Source organism: Camelus ferus, chromosome 26, assembly GCF_009834535.1.
Source record: "Camelus ferus isolate YT-003-E chromosome 26, BCGSAC_Cfer_1.0, whole genome shotgun sequence".
Classification (NCBI taxonomy): Eukaryota; Metazoa; Chordata; class Mammalia; order Artiodactyla; family Camelidae; genus Camelus; species Camelus ferus.
The window spans coordinates 14,014,360-14,028,604 of record NC_045721.1 but is presented as its reverse complement, the minus strand read 5'-3'; the positions used below and the strand labels follow the sequence as shown (position 1 = coordinate 14,028,604).

The following is a 14,245-nucleotide window of genomic DNA, read 5'->3' as shown; positions in this document are numbered from 1 at the left end:
ATTGGTATTTTGAATATCTTTTTCTTCAATTACCTGCTCACACCGTTTGTCCACTTTTCTATTGTGCTGTCAATTTCTTATTAATTTGCAGACTATCACCGTATATTCTGAAAACTTATTCCTTGCAAGGTTATGTATTGTAAGTATCTTCTTCCATTACAAGACTTCTTTGTACTTATTAGATAGTTTTCTTTTAATGAAGTAAAATGTAGCCGTATTTTCCATTCTAGATTGTGTTTTTATCTTGTTTTGAAAATCCTCCTATCCTAGGGCCAACATTTTATTTTCATGTACATTTCTTTAAATATCTTAAGACCTTACTTATTACATTAAGGACTCTAATCCACTTGGATTATTATGGCACGGGGTAGGCATCTAATTTCATTTTCCTTTCCCACATAGAACAGTTCAAGTCTAATCAAGCTCTATTATCTTGCATATCATTGTTGTCCAATATTGAGATCCACCTTCATAATAATAATAATTATTGTTGTAATATGTAGTCAATGTTTAAGACTTACCCCCATTTTTACTAATTTCTTTATTCACCATTGCTTCTTGAAATCCACCCTTTTTCATGTTCATTTCTTCCTGATATTTGCTCCTTCAATGATGATCAAAGATTGGTTAACTCTCTCAGTCTTATGAAAACGAACTGATTTTATCCTCATTCCTAAATAATAACTTACCTAGGTAAAGAAATCTAGGGACACTTGTTTTCTCTCAGCTTTCTGAAGAGACTCTACTGTCTTCTGCTTTCTATCCACTGCCATAGATTAGTCTTCAGTCAGACCAACTGCTACTCCTTTGTAGGAATTTGGCCCTGTTTCTCTTCATCTTAATTTTACAGTTCCACTACAATCTGACTACATATAGATTTATTCTTATTTATCCCTGCTCAGGACTGTTTATGCTTCCTGAATCTGAGGATTAATGTTATTGTTCCTTTCTGAGAACTGTTCAGGTTTTCTCTCTTAGAAAACTGCCTCTCATCCTCTCTGTTCTCCTCTGTAACCCCTACTTGATGAATTAGACCCTCTCAGTCTATTTTCCACGTCTTTAACACTCCTTAGTATTTGCCATTTCTTTAAAAGTGTGTTACATTCTGTGTAGTTTCTCAAAATTACCTTCCAGATCACTAATTGCCTTTTAAGGTATATGCTGCCTAATCTATCTGACCTCAAAGACTATATTTTACATTTCTAGAAGTTCTATTTGACTTTCTATTGTAATCTACCTATTCTTTTTCATACTGATTTTTCATTATGTCTTTAATCATTTTGAATATACTTAATTTATAGACTCAATCAAATCACCCTATTGTTAAATTGTCAGGAATCTAATCACTCAGTTTGCTGACTCTCTTTCACAGAATTTAATACACTTTGTAGTTTGGATTATGAGCTTATCCTCTTGTAGGTCTTCTCTGCAGGAATTACATATGCCCAATGAATGTTCAGAGCATTTTCCTCCAAAGAAGTTCTGTGTTTCTTTCTGCCAGCTGCATCAGCTTTTTCTCTGCATAGGTCATGTAAGTTCTAACTCTAAACCCATATGAAATAGGGTGGGACCATTTTTACACATTCTCAGGAGAGTCCTTTTTCCTACAGTGCCCAGGCAGACATCTTCAGGTTTCCCTGTCATCAACTTGTACTGAGGGGGCTGAAGGTTTTTTGATTTTTTTTCCAGTCCATTCTATTGATGAGGGCTCTGGCTTCAGGAAGGTGGTGTCTCCGTCCAACTTCCCAAGGTCTTGTCTCCTGTCCCCACAGAGGCATTAAAATCCAAATCCCTGGAATTCCATGAATAAAGACTCATTGCTCCCCAATGTAAGCCATAGCTCACGCTGTTCTAGTTATTAGTTTCTTCTTTATTTCTGCCCCTGGCAATTTTCTTTAACTTTTTTAAAGTATGGTATGATATTTAAAAGGATGTTTAAAATATTTTTATGATAGATTTATATAGCATGCTGTATAGATAGAACCAGAAGTCTAAACCACTTGATTTTATTAAATGAGCATTCCTTAATTTACTTCTGAGTATTTTCATTTCACTTAAAAGCAATGTTCTCAACACAAGATACTTCACAACTAACAAAGACTGACATATAACTATTACTCATTCTCTAGTTTTTCTTTAGAGGGAGAATTCTGATGTTTAGCTAGGCTCAAAAGCACACAGAATAAGGTCACATTTCTCAGTCTTTGTTGCAGTTAGATAGCGCCATCTGACTAAGTGACCAGCAAATGGCAGGAATCTTGAGAAATTTGCCTCCTTGCCTACAGTTTTATAAAAAATTTTAAATTACTACTTTAATAATTAGGATAAGTTCTAGATTTTAATTATTTGGTGATATATATGTGTGATGTTTTTGATAGTTAAATATTTTGTTCACAATAGTACTTTTGTACTTTTGGACTGATAAAATTCAGAGTATTAAATCAAAGTATGGAGTATAGATTTTAACATTACTCCCCAAATAGGATGTCTTGACTTTGACCAAGTCTGTGTTATAAAAGACTTGAATCAACACTCCCACCTGACTTTTATGATGATTATGTAAACACCAGGGCTGGCAGATCAGAGGAGAGCATGACAGGCATACATGATAGCACAGCTACACAGAACTAGACCAAAAAGTTACCAGACTGTATTCTTTACTAGGAGAACATAAAATCCTGATGTGACCCATTTAATTGGATAGGAAGCAGTCTGGAGGAAGCCATGTGACAACAAAGATCAAATAGAGAAAGGTGGTAAAGTTCGGGTCACACTGATCTCCTTTCACCACAAACCTGAGTCCAAAAGCTGTCTATTAGGACTTTGGACTCCATCACCGAGCTTGATGACAGTAACATCTCAATATCTTTCTCAATATCCTGAGGACAAGACTGAATGTAAATGGAGAATTACAAGTCGCATCCCATCTTAGATTAGTAATAACACATTTAAAGTGGTTGGAAGAAGTTTAGATGATCTTATTTGAATGGAACCAATTTTAAGGGTGGAGCTAGCTTAAATTGTACCTAACCTATGAGAGGCTTTCTGACCTGATATGAAGTCCATTAGGGAAAATTCACTTTGAACTGTTGCAAGCAACTTGAATAATCCATTATATCCCTTCCAGGGAAAGGAATAATCCAGATCTCTCACCTAGTCAATACTACAGCATCAACTGGATAGGTATCATCCTTATTAGAAAGCAGGAAAAAAATGAAATTATTTGAAATTCCTTTATATACACTTCCTGTATTCTAAATTATGGAGGCAGAGTGAAGTATTAAAATTGATAAAATGCAAGCTACTGAACGGGAAAAAATACAGAAAACATGGATTCTACTTTTCCAATTTGGAAAAATAACTCTTTAATGAGCAAACCCTATGCCTGTCAATTAAATGATACAGCACTAAGGGTCCACATTTTACTTAGCTTACATTAATCTATCAATACATCAGAGGATAAAGGAATAAAGGGTTACTAAAAGAGGAAAGTGAAGAAAATAATATATCTAGAAAATCCTATTTAGTAGACAAATGACTAGGCATTTTCTTTAATGCCAGATAATGCCATAAATAAAACTTGTTCAATTTTTTAAAACACATCTTTCTCCAAACAGGAGTGTTTACCCTATACAAAATAAAGTTATTCAAAGTTTGGCACAATACTTGTAGGAAATCAGTAGCATTAATACACTCCAGTTTAAACTTGCCCATCAATTTTAAACAAAATAAAATAAAATAAAATCTATAGGGTGTTGGTGCATTTCTTATGTAAGTTAAATATTACATCATGGGTAAAAAAAGTACTAATTAGATCATATCACTAGGGTTTATACATCTCAAAAAGAGAGAGAGCATAAACAAGAATTAGAACAGCCAAAGTTCTGACCATACAAAAATATTCACTGAAAAACTACATTTCATGAGCTCGTTAAAAATTCACTTTATCATTTAAAAACTCACATTTAAAACTGCAAATAAAAGATTTTGTGGTTTTCTAGTTTTTTTTTGTTTTAAGTGGCTATTTCAATCCTCTTTTCTCCCCCAAATATCTATCATGGTTACTCCACAAATTTCTATTATTTTGCTCCCAGAAAATGACATCACCTTCTACATCACCAAGAAAATAAAAGCCATCGGGCAGGAACTCCTCTGTCTACTTGCCTGTAGACATGTATGCTCTCTGTCTCCTCCCATCCTTTTCCAAATCACATTGGGTATGGCATCAATCTTAAGAGTAAACTCTACCCTTGTGCTTTAACTTTCAGCTCCCATCTCCAACTTGGGCCTCAGCAAATCAATTATCCTCACTTTCCTTTGGGTTCAGCATTCCTCTTCTTTCTTTCAGAAATTAAATTATATTCAAAAGTCTTCATTTAAAAAAAACCAATTCTATCTCCCTTGAGCTACTGTCCTCGCTACTCCTCTTCATGGCCAAAATCATAAAAAGGTTGTCAACACTTACCTCACCTTGTCCACCTCAGCTTTTCTTCACCTATACTCTCAACTTACCCAACTATAATCTGATTTTCACCTTCAGGATCTCACCAAGATCACCCACCCAGGGCCTCATGACTGCTAAAACCATCAAACACATCCCATTTCTCATCTTTGTTGACCTCCTCTGGCAGCATTCATTCTGATACTTCTTATTTGAAGTGCAAATCTTTTGTTGGCTTCCATGACTCTCCTGGCTTTCTTTAATCTGTCTAGATCTTTCTTGGCAGCTTTGTGCAGAGTTCCATTTTTTTCTGTCAGTCTTTTAAATCACTGAGGCTAAACAGGGCTCTCTCCTTAAGTGCTTTCCTCTCGTTCTCCAGTATTCTGAACAATGTCATCCATTCTTATGACTTTCAGCACTTGATGATTCCCAAATCTATATCTATACTACAGAGTTCTCTCCTGAGCTTCTGACCTATATATACAACTAGAAACTTCCCCTGAGCTGTCCGAAGATACCTTGATTCCACTGTGCAAGTTAAAAACTCATCATCCATGTCCACCACCCCAACCTTTTTTTCTCTCGTGAGGACTCAGTCTCAGTGAATTGCTGCGCAATACACCCAAATTGCCCAAGACAAAAACTTGAATATTATCCTAGACACCCATCTCCCGCATCCCTACAATCTAATCAGCTGCCAGTCCTGTCGATCCTACCTCCTGAATCTCTCCAATCCAGCAACTTGTTTCACTGCCATTTTCCTAGTAAAGCCATAACCGTATCTTGTCTAAAGAAATGTTATCATTAAAAACTGCTTGACATGTATTTTTTTAATGAAAGAATATGGAGAATCATACCCTCCAACATTCTCACCTAAGAAGCAACAGCATCTTACCTGGCCTCCTGCTTTTCAGCATTGCATTCCTCCCTCAACTTCCCCATCCAATCGAAATGATATTCCTAAAATGCAAATTTGATTATATCTTCTTCATAGCTAAAAATCTGTCAATGCCTCCCTATTACTCTTAAGATTTATAACACCTGATTTGCTTCCAGCCTAAAGTCTGATCACACTTGTCTCAAAGACACTGACCTTTCAGTGTTTTTCATCCAGTGACCTTTCAGTCCTGGGAACACACTATGCTTGTTCTCACATATGCTTTTCCCTCCTACCTAGAATATATTTCTTCATCCCCCCCACCTCCCTCTTTACCTAATAATTCCTACTCATCCTTCAAGTCTCAATGAAGATATTACTTCCTCCAAGAAGCTTCATATAAGGTCTCAAGTCAGGGTTATATGTCCTTCCTGCATGATCCAATGGTATATTCTAGTTTCCCCATCACATCACTTTACCATTTTATAATTATTCTGTACCCCTACAAGAATATAAACTACAAAGGACATGAATTTTTTTCATCCACAACGAAATCCCTAGTACCTACTATACGTCAATAAATATTCCTTGAAAAAAGTATTCAAGTATTCAATGAATAAATGGATCAATGAATAGGTGAATTGAAATGTGTTATTTCCAAATGGGACATGATACACAAATCGTGATTTTGTGGCTATGAAGATGAGAGAAACTGACACATAAGTATTTTAAAATATTAATCATTTAGACAGAATCCCATACTCTGACATAAATGGTCGTCTATAATACTTTTCCAGGACCAGATAATACTCTCCAGCACATTAAGGCCTATAACACAACACATGTTATTTAAAAGAAAAAGAAGTGGAGAGGGAAGGGGTTAAAGGAGCCATCTGCTGACAGCAACTAAGCAACTTCTGAAAACTGGTATGGGACCAGGTGGTCAACAATTTAGATAAATAATTTTACTTGTGCAAATATCTCAAAATAAGGAAAACATCAAATCATTTGATACTAAAGGACTAAAAACTTCAAAGAGGATGAATCTGTTGTCTTCTCATACGCTTAGAGTGAGAGAGGAAAGGAAACCAATAATGTATGCACTCTGCTATCTTATAAAATTGTAATTAGTTACTAAATTCACATCTACTATTAATGTTATGATTCAGTGTCTAATCACGAGTCCTCACAGAGAACACAATGAGGTAATATATCTATTATTCTACCTTGTGTTCAGGTGTTTAGATTATCTCCCAGTTCCTAAAGTCAAATACAAATTTGCATGGATGAGACGATTTTGTAAGGACAGATTTCTGAAGAACTGTAATAATAAAAATACCAGGTTTAGAATTCATTCATTTGGTCATTAAATAAGAATTTATTAAAATCTTAGGAAATACAAGGCTTTTGTGTTATGTGGGGGATGAATGAAATCTCCCTCAAAGAAGCTGCAAAAATTTAGGGTTAATATAATTTTTTAATGATCCTAAATGTCTTCTTTAACCTTCAGGTAGAAAGTGCCACCTATTTCTCATAAATTATTAGAGGTAAATTATATATTTAGTAAGAGGGCAGCTACATTTTACTTTACTTAGTACTTATAAACAGTCCAGATCAAAGTTACACAAACAGAATTATATGTGAGAATGTGAGAATTAATTAGGAAGTCACATTAAACTCAAATACTATTTATCTGAATTCCAATTCAAAATACAGTTCAGTGTTTTTAATCTTTTTTTTTTTTTTAACGAGGAGCTTTTACAAGAAGAAAAAGAAAAAACTGTTATACAACTTCATTCAAACTCATTGCTGTGCATTATTTGACAATTTCTAAGTTTTGGAAGAGAATTACAGACAAGATTTTTTTTTTAATTTAAGTTCAAGGTCATGGCAATTTCATTTCCTAATTTCCAACGTCAATCTGAATAAAAGGACATCCATAAAATGTTGTACCTATCTTTCCTTGAGACCCAGAAAAAAGGTGCATTCATTTCTTTACCTCCTGGTTTGGTATAACCAGAAAGAGGAAATATGTTTTTCCAAATTCATCCAAATTTTACTCTATGATTTACTTAGAAAAAAACCCCTACACTCTGTTATATGTGAGTCTATAACATGATCAGGCCACTAGAAGGGATGTGGGTAGAATGTCATAAGGTGATTCAGGAAACCAAAAGAGGGGATCACCTAATTAAGCTTCCTCTACAACAGTGCTATTCTATACAGAATTAACGTATCTTTAATTTCACATCTGTGCGTCTCCCCTGACTCAGTAAAACATTAGGACTCTTCTACATTTACACATCTGGCAAATTCTTCAATATTCTGGAAAGAACAGAACCTCAAAAGTCCTCAAATGTGCTGCCTTAGAAAGAGGTGGAAAAGGTACACAGTGAAAGAAACTTAAAAATGCATGATCACTGGTAATTATTATAGAAGTATACAGAGATAAAAGTATTGTTCTCTTTTCCACTTGAGAGTAAAACTAAATGGGTTAAAGCTTCTTAAGTTGAACAAATCATAAAGTAGATCATGTGTTCTGTTTAATACATAAAACACATAAAATACTGGATTAAAGTATGTTAAACAATCTAATAGTTTTTTTTTATTCTGGACCTGAAACAAAAAGGCAGCTCTAGAACAAAGATTTTTTTTCCACTAATAAAAATAACACTTTAAGACTAACACTGCAGGATTCTAAACAGAATCTTGTCAGCATCTCTTTATAATATTAATAAAGTTCAAGGCCAAGTTCACTGAAAAATTTTGGCAAGCCAAACTTGCACAATTAAAATAAATACAGTGTCACGTGATTCAGTCTCCCAAAGCCTGGAATTTTGACCTTGACTGAAGTCTTCCCAATTTTAATGCTATAAATAACTACTTTAGCTGAACAAAATATAAAACTATTAATTCTCACAGAACGTGGCTGCATCTTTTCAACGTGTACGTCCCATGCAAATATTTAGCACAGGCTTATTCATTCAACAAATATTTATCGTTTGTCTACCAGGGCTAGGCTCCATACCAGGCAATGAAGATATAAAGATGATCAAGACCAACACAACGCCACTCCTTAAAAGGCTAGGATAAGTAGAGAAGACAGACAATTAACAATTAACTGCAAAAAGTCATCATCTGGGAGTACAGGATAAGCAGCGGTATTTTAACAAATCTATAGAGTCAGGGAAGGCCTTCTGGAGGAAGTTCAGAGGCAATGTCTTTATAACAAAAACCTTCAAGGCTGTGGTAACAGAACTGTATGTCTGCAGGTTACTGCTGTTCACTCCCAAGAGTTATATTATTCTCATCACACATACAGGTTAATTTATATGCTAGGTTTATGTTCAGCATGAAATGTTGCTTAAAAGAGGCTGCATAAATCAAAGGTTGTTAGCTATAGTTTTAAACATCAAAAGGAATCACTTCTACCACTTCAGGGAAATCAAATAAGCATAAAAAATGAAATGGCAACACAGGTTTAAAACATTTCTGATAAATGGCAGGCTGACCTCCTAAGTTTCTTTCAACCTCTTCCTCCCCTAACCACATAAAAATCACAATAAAGGAATTATTTAAAAGATGTAAACATACAAGAACTAAGAAAGAGAAAAGGAGAGGAGATTAAAACGCTCAAGAAGAGCTGGAGGAGTGATAACTGACCCAGGGGAGCAGAGGCACTACCTAGGGACTGTAGAGAAGGAGGCCCAATTGAAGTAAGCTGATTTCGGGACAGACACCAGAAAAGATAAGGCCCAGGGAACACAAGGAGCTGTGGAGGAAGAATAACTGGTGGGGCAGAAAAGAGAGGATTAGACAACAACGTGTAAGCACATCACTGGACATTCCCCCAGCCCACATGCTCTCACACATATGTGCCCCTGCACCTGAAGCCAGAAGATTCCTGCTCCTCCCACCTCACCTATTCTTTGAAGAAGCTCAATGACACCAGAGAAAAAGACATAAAATACTGACATTTGAATGCTACTCTAATGAAAAGCCCAGATCACCACACGAAAAGGCGTGCTCATGTACAAAGAACTTCTGACTGGCTCTCAAATATGGAAAAGCAACAACCACAGATAGGTGAGGAAAACCTCCAATATGAAAATGAAAACTTAGAAAATCAAACAGGAATAATTAAAATAAAAAAAAAATCTGGAAGAAATAACACAATGCATGGAGTAGAAGACAATTAAAAAAACCCCATTATTAATATCCTTACAATAAAAAGAGAAATTTAGCACCCATAAAACAAAATAGAATGCTATAACACATGAACATCAGAGAACACAAAATAGTTCTTTGAATTAAAAAATTAGGATAGCTGAAATAAAATATTTAATAGGAAGGCTGGAAGATAACAAGTATACCTCATAAAAACACGCAGATTTAAAAGTTGGAATTTTGAAAAGATTAGAATTTGATTTAGACTAAGATCTGTCAGGAAGTGTAACTTCAAACTTATACAGATTCCAGAAAAAAAAAAAAAAACAACAAAACAAAGAAGAGGAAACTGTCCAAGAAATAATACAAGAAAAGTATAGAGAACTTTCAGACATGAATTTCCATATTGAAAGGACCTGTAAGTATATAGCACACTAAATGAAAAAAATGCCTATACCAAAGCTCATTATTGTAAAATTTTCAAAAGAACCAAAAGAAGATTATAAAAGTTTTCAGAAGGGGGAAAAGGTGAAATACAAAAGGAATAATGTACAACTGGAGACTTGGCAAGGGTAAGACATGACTTTAGTATTATTAGACTTCTAAAACAACATACAGGAATTTTTATAAACAATAAGCAATAGTCCAAGAGTATATAACACAGACAATAAATAAGTAAACAAGTGAATAAAATAAAAATAAAACACATTTACTGAACACTCACTACATGTTAGGGGTGCCGTTCTAACTCTCCTAGGTCTATGAGGCAGACACTATTAACTCATTTTACAGATGAGGAAACAGGCATTAAGAGATTAAGCAATGATACAACTAGGAAGTGACAGATCCAGAGTCCTAGCTTTCTAAGTGTTGGTCTTTTAAAAACTGCATGATACTGTCTCCCAACTTTAAAATTCATTTTAAAAACATAAAAAAGATAATACCATTTGAATATTCCCTATCTGCCTAATCTGTTCCCAGATACCTAAGGTTGATTAACAGTTCTGACTTGTTCAATCAGGACACAAGCTTAATGTGTCTATGTGTGTGAGGGTTGAGGGATGAAGGTTGAGGATATTTGCTAATATTTTAAGCACTCAATTGTATTAAAATATTTTGTTCTATGTATTTGTGATTTGCCGCTAGAAGGTCCATAAAATAGATTCCCTGTCCTAAATTCATCACAACCTCCACCAAAAGAACTGATGCACTTACATCAGATCACCGCTGCCTATCTGGGCAAAGAATAAAGGGTATACAAATTTCATTAAAGTTAAAAACAGAATAGCTGCTTCTTTTCTAAATTATTGTCCTCTAACTCCTTTACACTCTTCTGGTCGTGCAAGAAAAATTTCCCTAGGTGAATCTCCTAGTCATACATGATCATTTATTAAATATACTGATAAGACAAAACATTGTGCCCTTTTACTCATTCTTGCCTTACACTCAGCTTTATGTTATCAGCTACATAATGATACTTATACAGTTTCTTCTGAAGTTCCTCTGTAGGAGTTCGCTTCTTTCAGTTTCCTACTTTTGCTGTCCTATCCATGTTCTCACTACTGTCCCAACTTAAGAGTATCTGCCTTTAGCAGGGGGGAGGGAGGGAACATACTCGTTTTGAATACATTTCTTTTTTCTTTTCCAGTCTGGTGACATCTTCATTCATTCCTCCTGACCTATGGTGAGGCTACACGTATTTGGCATTTCCTCTCTTGGGACTAATAAACTCCCATGCAACAATATAGTGGGTTTTAAGACCTTAGACCACTCACTCCTTCAGTTCACTCCTACTGCACTGGATCCCCTGGATCACCTGCTGTTGCTTGACCCAGCCTGGGAGTCTTTCCTCTCACGTAAGCAGCCCTCCACTTTCTGCCTGCCATGCCCTTGCCTTCTTCTGGGTCAGGTTTTGTTTTATTTTGCCTTGGGTTTGGGTTTTGGTCACGTGGTGGCTGCAGCTACCCTTAAGGTCCTGATGTGACGCATCAAGGCACGTGAAGCATCATCTACGTCTTCCCAACACCTGGGTGAACAGACCCGCGGCTGCCTGGCCTAGAAGATTTTGTTTGTTCTCACTCACAGGTTGTCTCCACCTGCGGCCGCAGAGCTCACACTACGACAATCTCCAGTGTCCAGCGTCACCGTGGCCCACAGTCTCAAGCGCACCCCGCAGGAGGTCACACCGTCCCTCCCCGCGCTCAGGTGTTAACACCTGGCGGCCTACCCTCGGGCGTCACCTGCGGGCCGGCCCGGCGCGCGCAGGCGTTCACGCACATACCGTCTCCTTGGCAGCCGCGACCGGGATGGGAAGCAGCCCTCGGCTGCGGAGCAGGTCCTCCGGCTCCGCGGCTGCGCTCTCGGAGGGGCGCCCGGGGGCCGGCGGCCGCGCGGAGTCGGCCCTGGGGTCCCCATACAGCTGGTAGCACACGAGGCCGACCAGACCCCCGCCGGCCGCGGCCGCGATGCTCAGCTCCCCCCAGCGCCGCCGCCGCCTCCAAGCCGCCTCAGCCACAGCCCCCTCCTCCTCCTCCCGGCAGGAGAAGGGCCGGCCGGGGGGGCCCAGGGCCACCCCTGCAGGCCGCCCCCACGGCCCAGGGAAGGGATGGTGAGGCGAGGACGAAGGCGGGAGCCGAGGCGGCGGCCACAGGAGCCTCCTCAGCGCAGCCATAGCGGGAGCTGCCCGCACGGGAGCTAAAAGGGGGCGGGCGAGGGGGTGGAGGGGGCCCGAAACCTCGCGAGAAGTCGGCGCGCGGAGGTTCTCTGCTGTCCGAGAGCGACCCCTACAACTGCGCGGCCTGGGGTCCTCCTCCGGGCGGCCTTCAGCTAGGGGGACCGGGGGTCTCGGGCTGCGGAGAGCCTGGGGAGGAGCGGGCGTCACCAGCTGCTCCTCGGCCCCGCATTCCCAGCCAACCCCGCAGTCATAAATAACTGCGCCCGCCCACGGCGACACCTGACTGCGCGAGAACCCAACACCGCAGGCGACAGCCAGGTCGGCGGAGCCGAGCCCGGACCTCGGGTGCGCGGATGTCCGGGCGCCTCTCCGCTAACTTGACCATTCACCTCTGCTTTGCTGGGTGCGTCCCCGATCATAGGTAGCACCCCTCTAAGACAGTCCCATCCCCTAACGGTATCTTGATCTGCTGACACTAGGTCGTGAATAATTTGCAGTTGTATCTTAAGGTGTTCAACAAAAATGAGATCTAAAATTTGGCTCATGTCATAAAAATAACAAATTAAGTCAAAGGATTTTTTTTTTTACTGCGTCTTTTGATGGGGTGAGGCTAATGCTGTTTTTTAATCAGCGTTAATATTTTTAAAAAAGACGTTTCTGGAATGTTTCCAAGGAGGCCTTAAAATATTCTGGGTCTAGGGGTGTAGACAACTAAATTTAGTAGTCTCCGTTAGCTGCAGTCACAAGGGGGCTAGATCCTGGCAACTCTCACGAAGCCTGAGGGCTTTCAGAGGCGAACAAAATGAGGTTTTCGGGCCCAGATCCTGTTAGTCCCATTTCTCACTAACCCCTTGCCTATAAGTAATCTGTCAGATACATCTCAGTTCATCTTGCTTTAAATTAGGCTAATGGAATTATCCTTCCTTAAAGCCGCTAAAAGTGGTAAATAGAAAAGTCTTCTATAACAGATGAACAAAATGTGTCTATTTTGAGATACCATCTCTGTATTTCTTTTCCTTTCAGCCTGCCGGTTTTATATAACCAGTGCCATAAGGAGGACTCGGTGGTAGCTCCTTGTTTTATCACCAAGATTCCTTCGATTTCTGCCTTCTCTAAATTATGGAAAATTTTGCTATTCCCACAGAAGCATTTATTCTCTGGATAAATATCACAGTTCTTCTGGAATTATTTACTTTGAGCTGAATACAATTTCCGGGTTTTCTCATTCACTTCCAGCATGGCCTAATAGCAGAATATTGGACAGACTGATGAATTTTTATTAGTTCTGCATTAAAAGCCAAGTAGCTCTAAAGAGAATTAGGGAAGTAATACAATGAGAAGTGACAGAAGTTCTCCAACATGGCTTTATATATATGATATATATGATTTCTCTCTAGTTTTAAAAAATTTAATACAGCCCCTGCAAGTCACTGGAAACCAAGTTCTTCTGTGAGAGGTACTGAGTTTAGGTTTGTCAAGTACTCAGACAGCTTTGGTTAAAAGGTCACTCTACAGGCAGAAGTTATTCTAACTTTCCTCAGTACCTCCCCTCTAAAAGCTAAATTTCCTTAAGAACAGTTGTTTTCTTCTCACTTTTAATGCTCTGTAACTATAGATACATAAAAATAACTTGATTCCTTTATCACCTGTATATTTTTCTGAGTTCAATTCTCAAAGGGAAATTTTTTTTAAAAAACATGATATTAGGGATTTATAAATTTTTTTGAAATTACAGGTAATATTGTCAGATCGATATAGAGTTAGCCTAATTTCCTTTATCTTTTATGTCAATTCTACTGGCAATGGTTTGCACTCTGCCTTTTTCCCTTAGTCAAAGCAAAGCCTTCTAAGCTCCATGAAGCCAGAGCATGTATTTGGCCCAACTGCTGGTGCATAGTAGGACCTCAATATTTTTAAATGAAGATGGGAATTTATTATTGTTGTGAGGAAGAGGTGGAGGGGCCAAGATGGGAATGTGAATCAGGAGAAAGGAAATAAAGTAGCTCATCAGATGCTAAAGAAATCGATAAACTAAAGAAAGCAACACATCCTAAAATGCAATTAATGCAATTGAAAGGGCAAAAAG

At 38.2% G+C, this 14,245-nt stretch overlaps 1 protein-coding gene across 2 annotated transcripts in view; it reads right to left on the bottom strand.

Annotated features, from left to right (window-relative positions):
- Window positions 1–12,410, bottom strand: part of MICU3 (mitochondrial calcium uptake family member 3) — an 81,670-nt gene extending 69,260 nt beyond the window's left edge. Inside the window, exon 1 of one of the 2 annotated variants that reach the window (XM_032468658.1) lies at window positions 11,767–12,410. In XM_032468658.1, coding sequence (XP_032324549.1) covers window positions 11,767–12,156 — 390 coding nt within the window. In that variant the 5' untranslated portion in view covers window positions 12,157–12,410. The remainder of the gene's footprint in view (window positions 1–11,766) is intronic. The other variant, XM_032468659.1, reaches the window with a different exon arrangement.
- Between the last annotated feature and the right edge of the window lie 1,835 nt (window positions 12,411–14,245).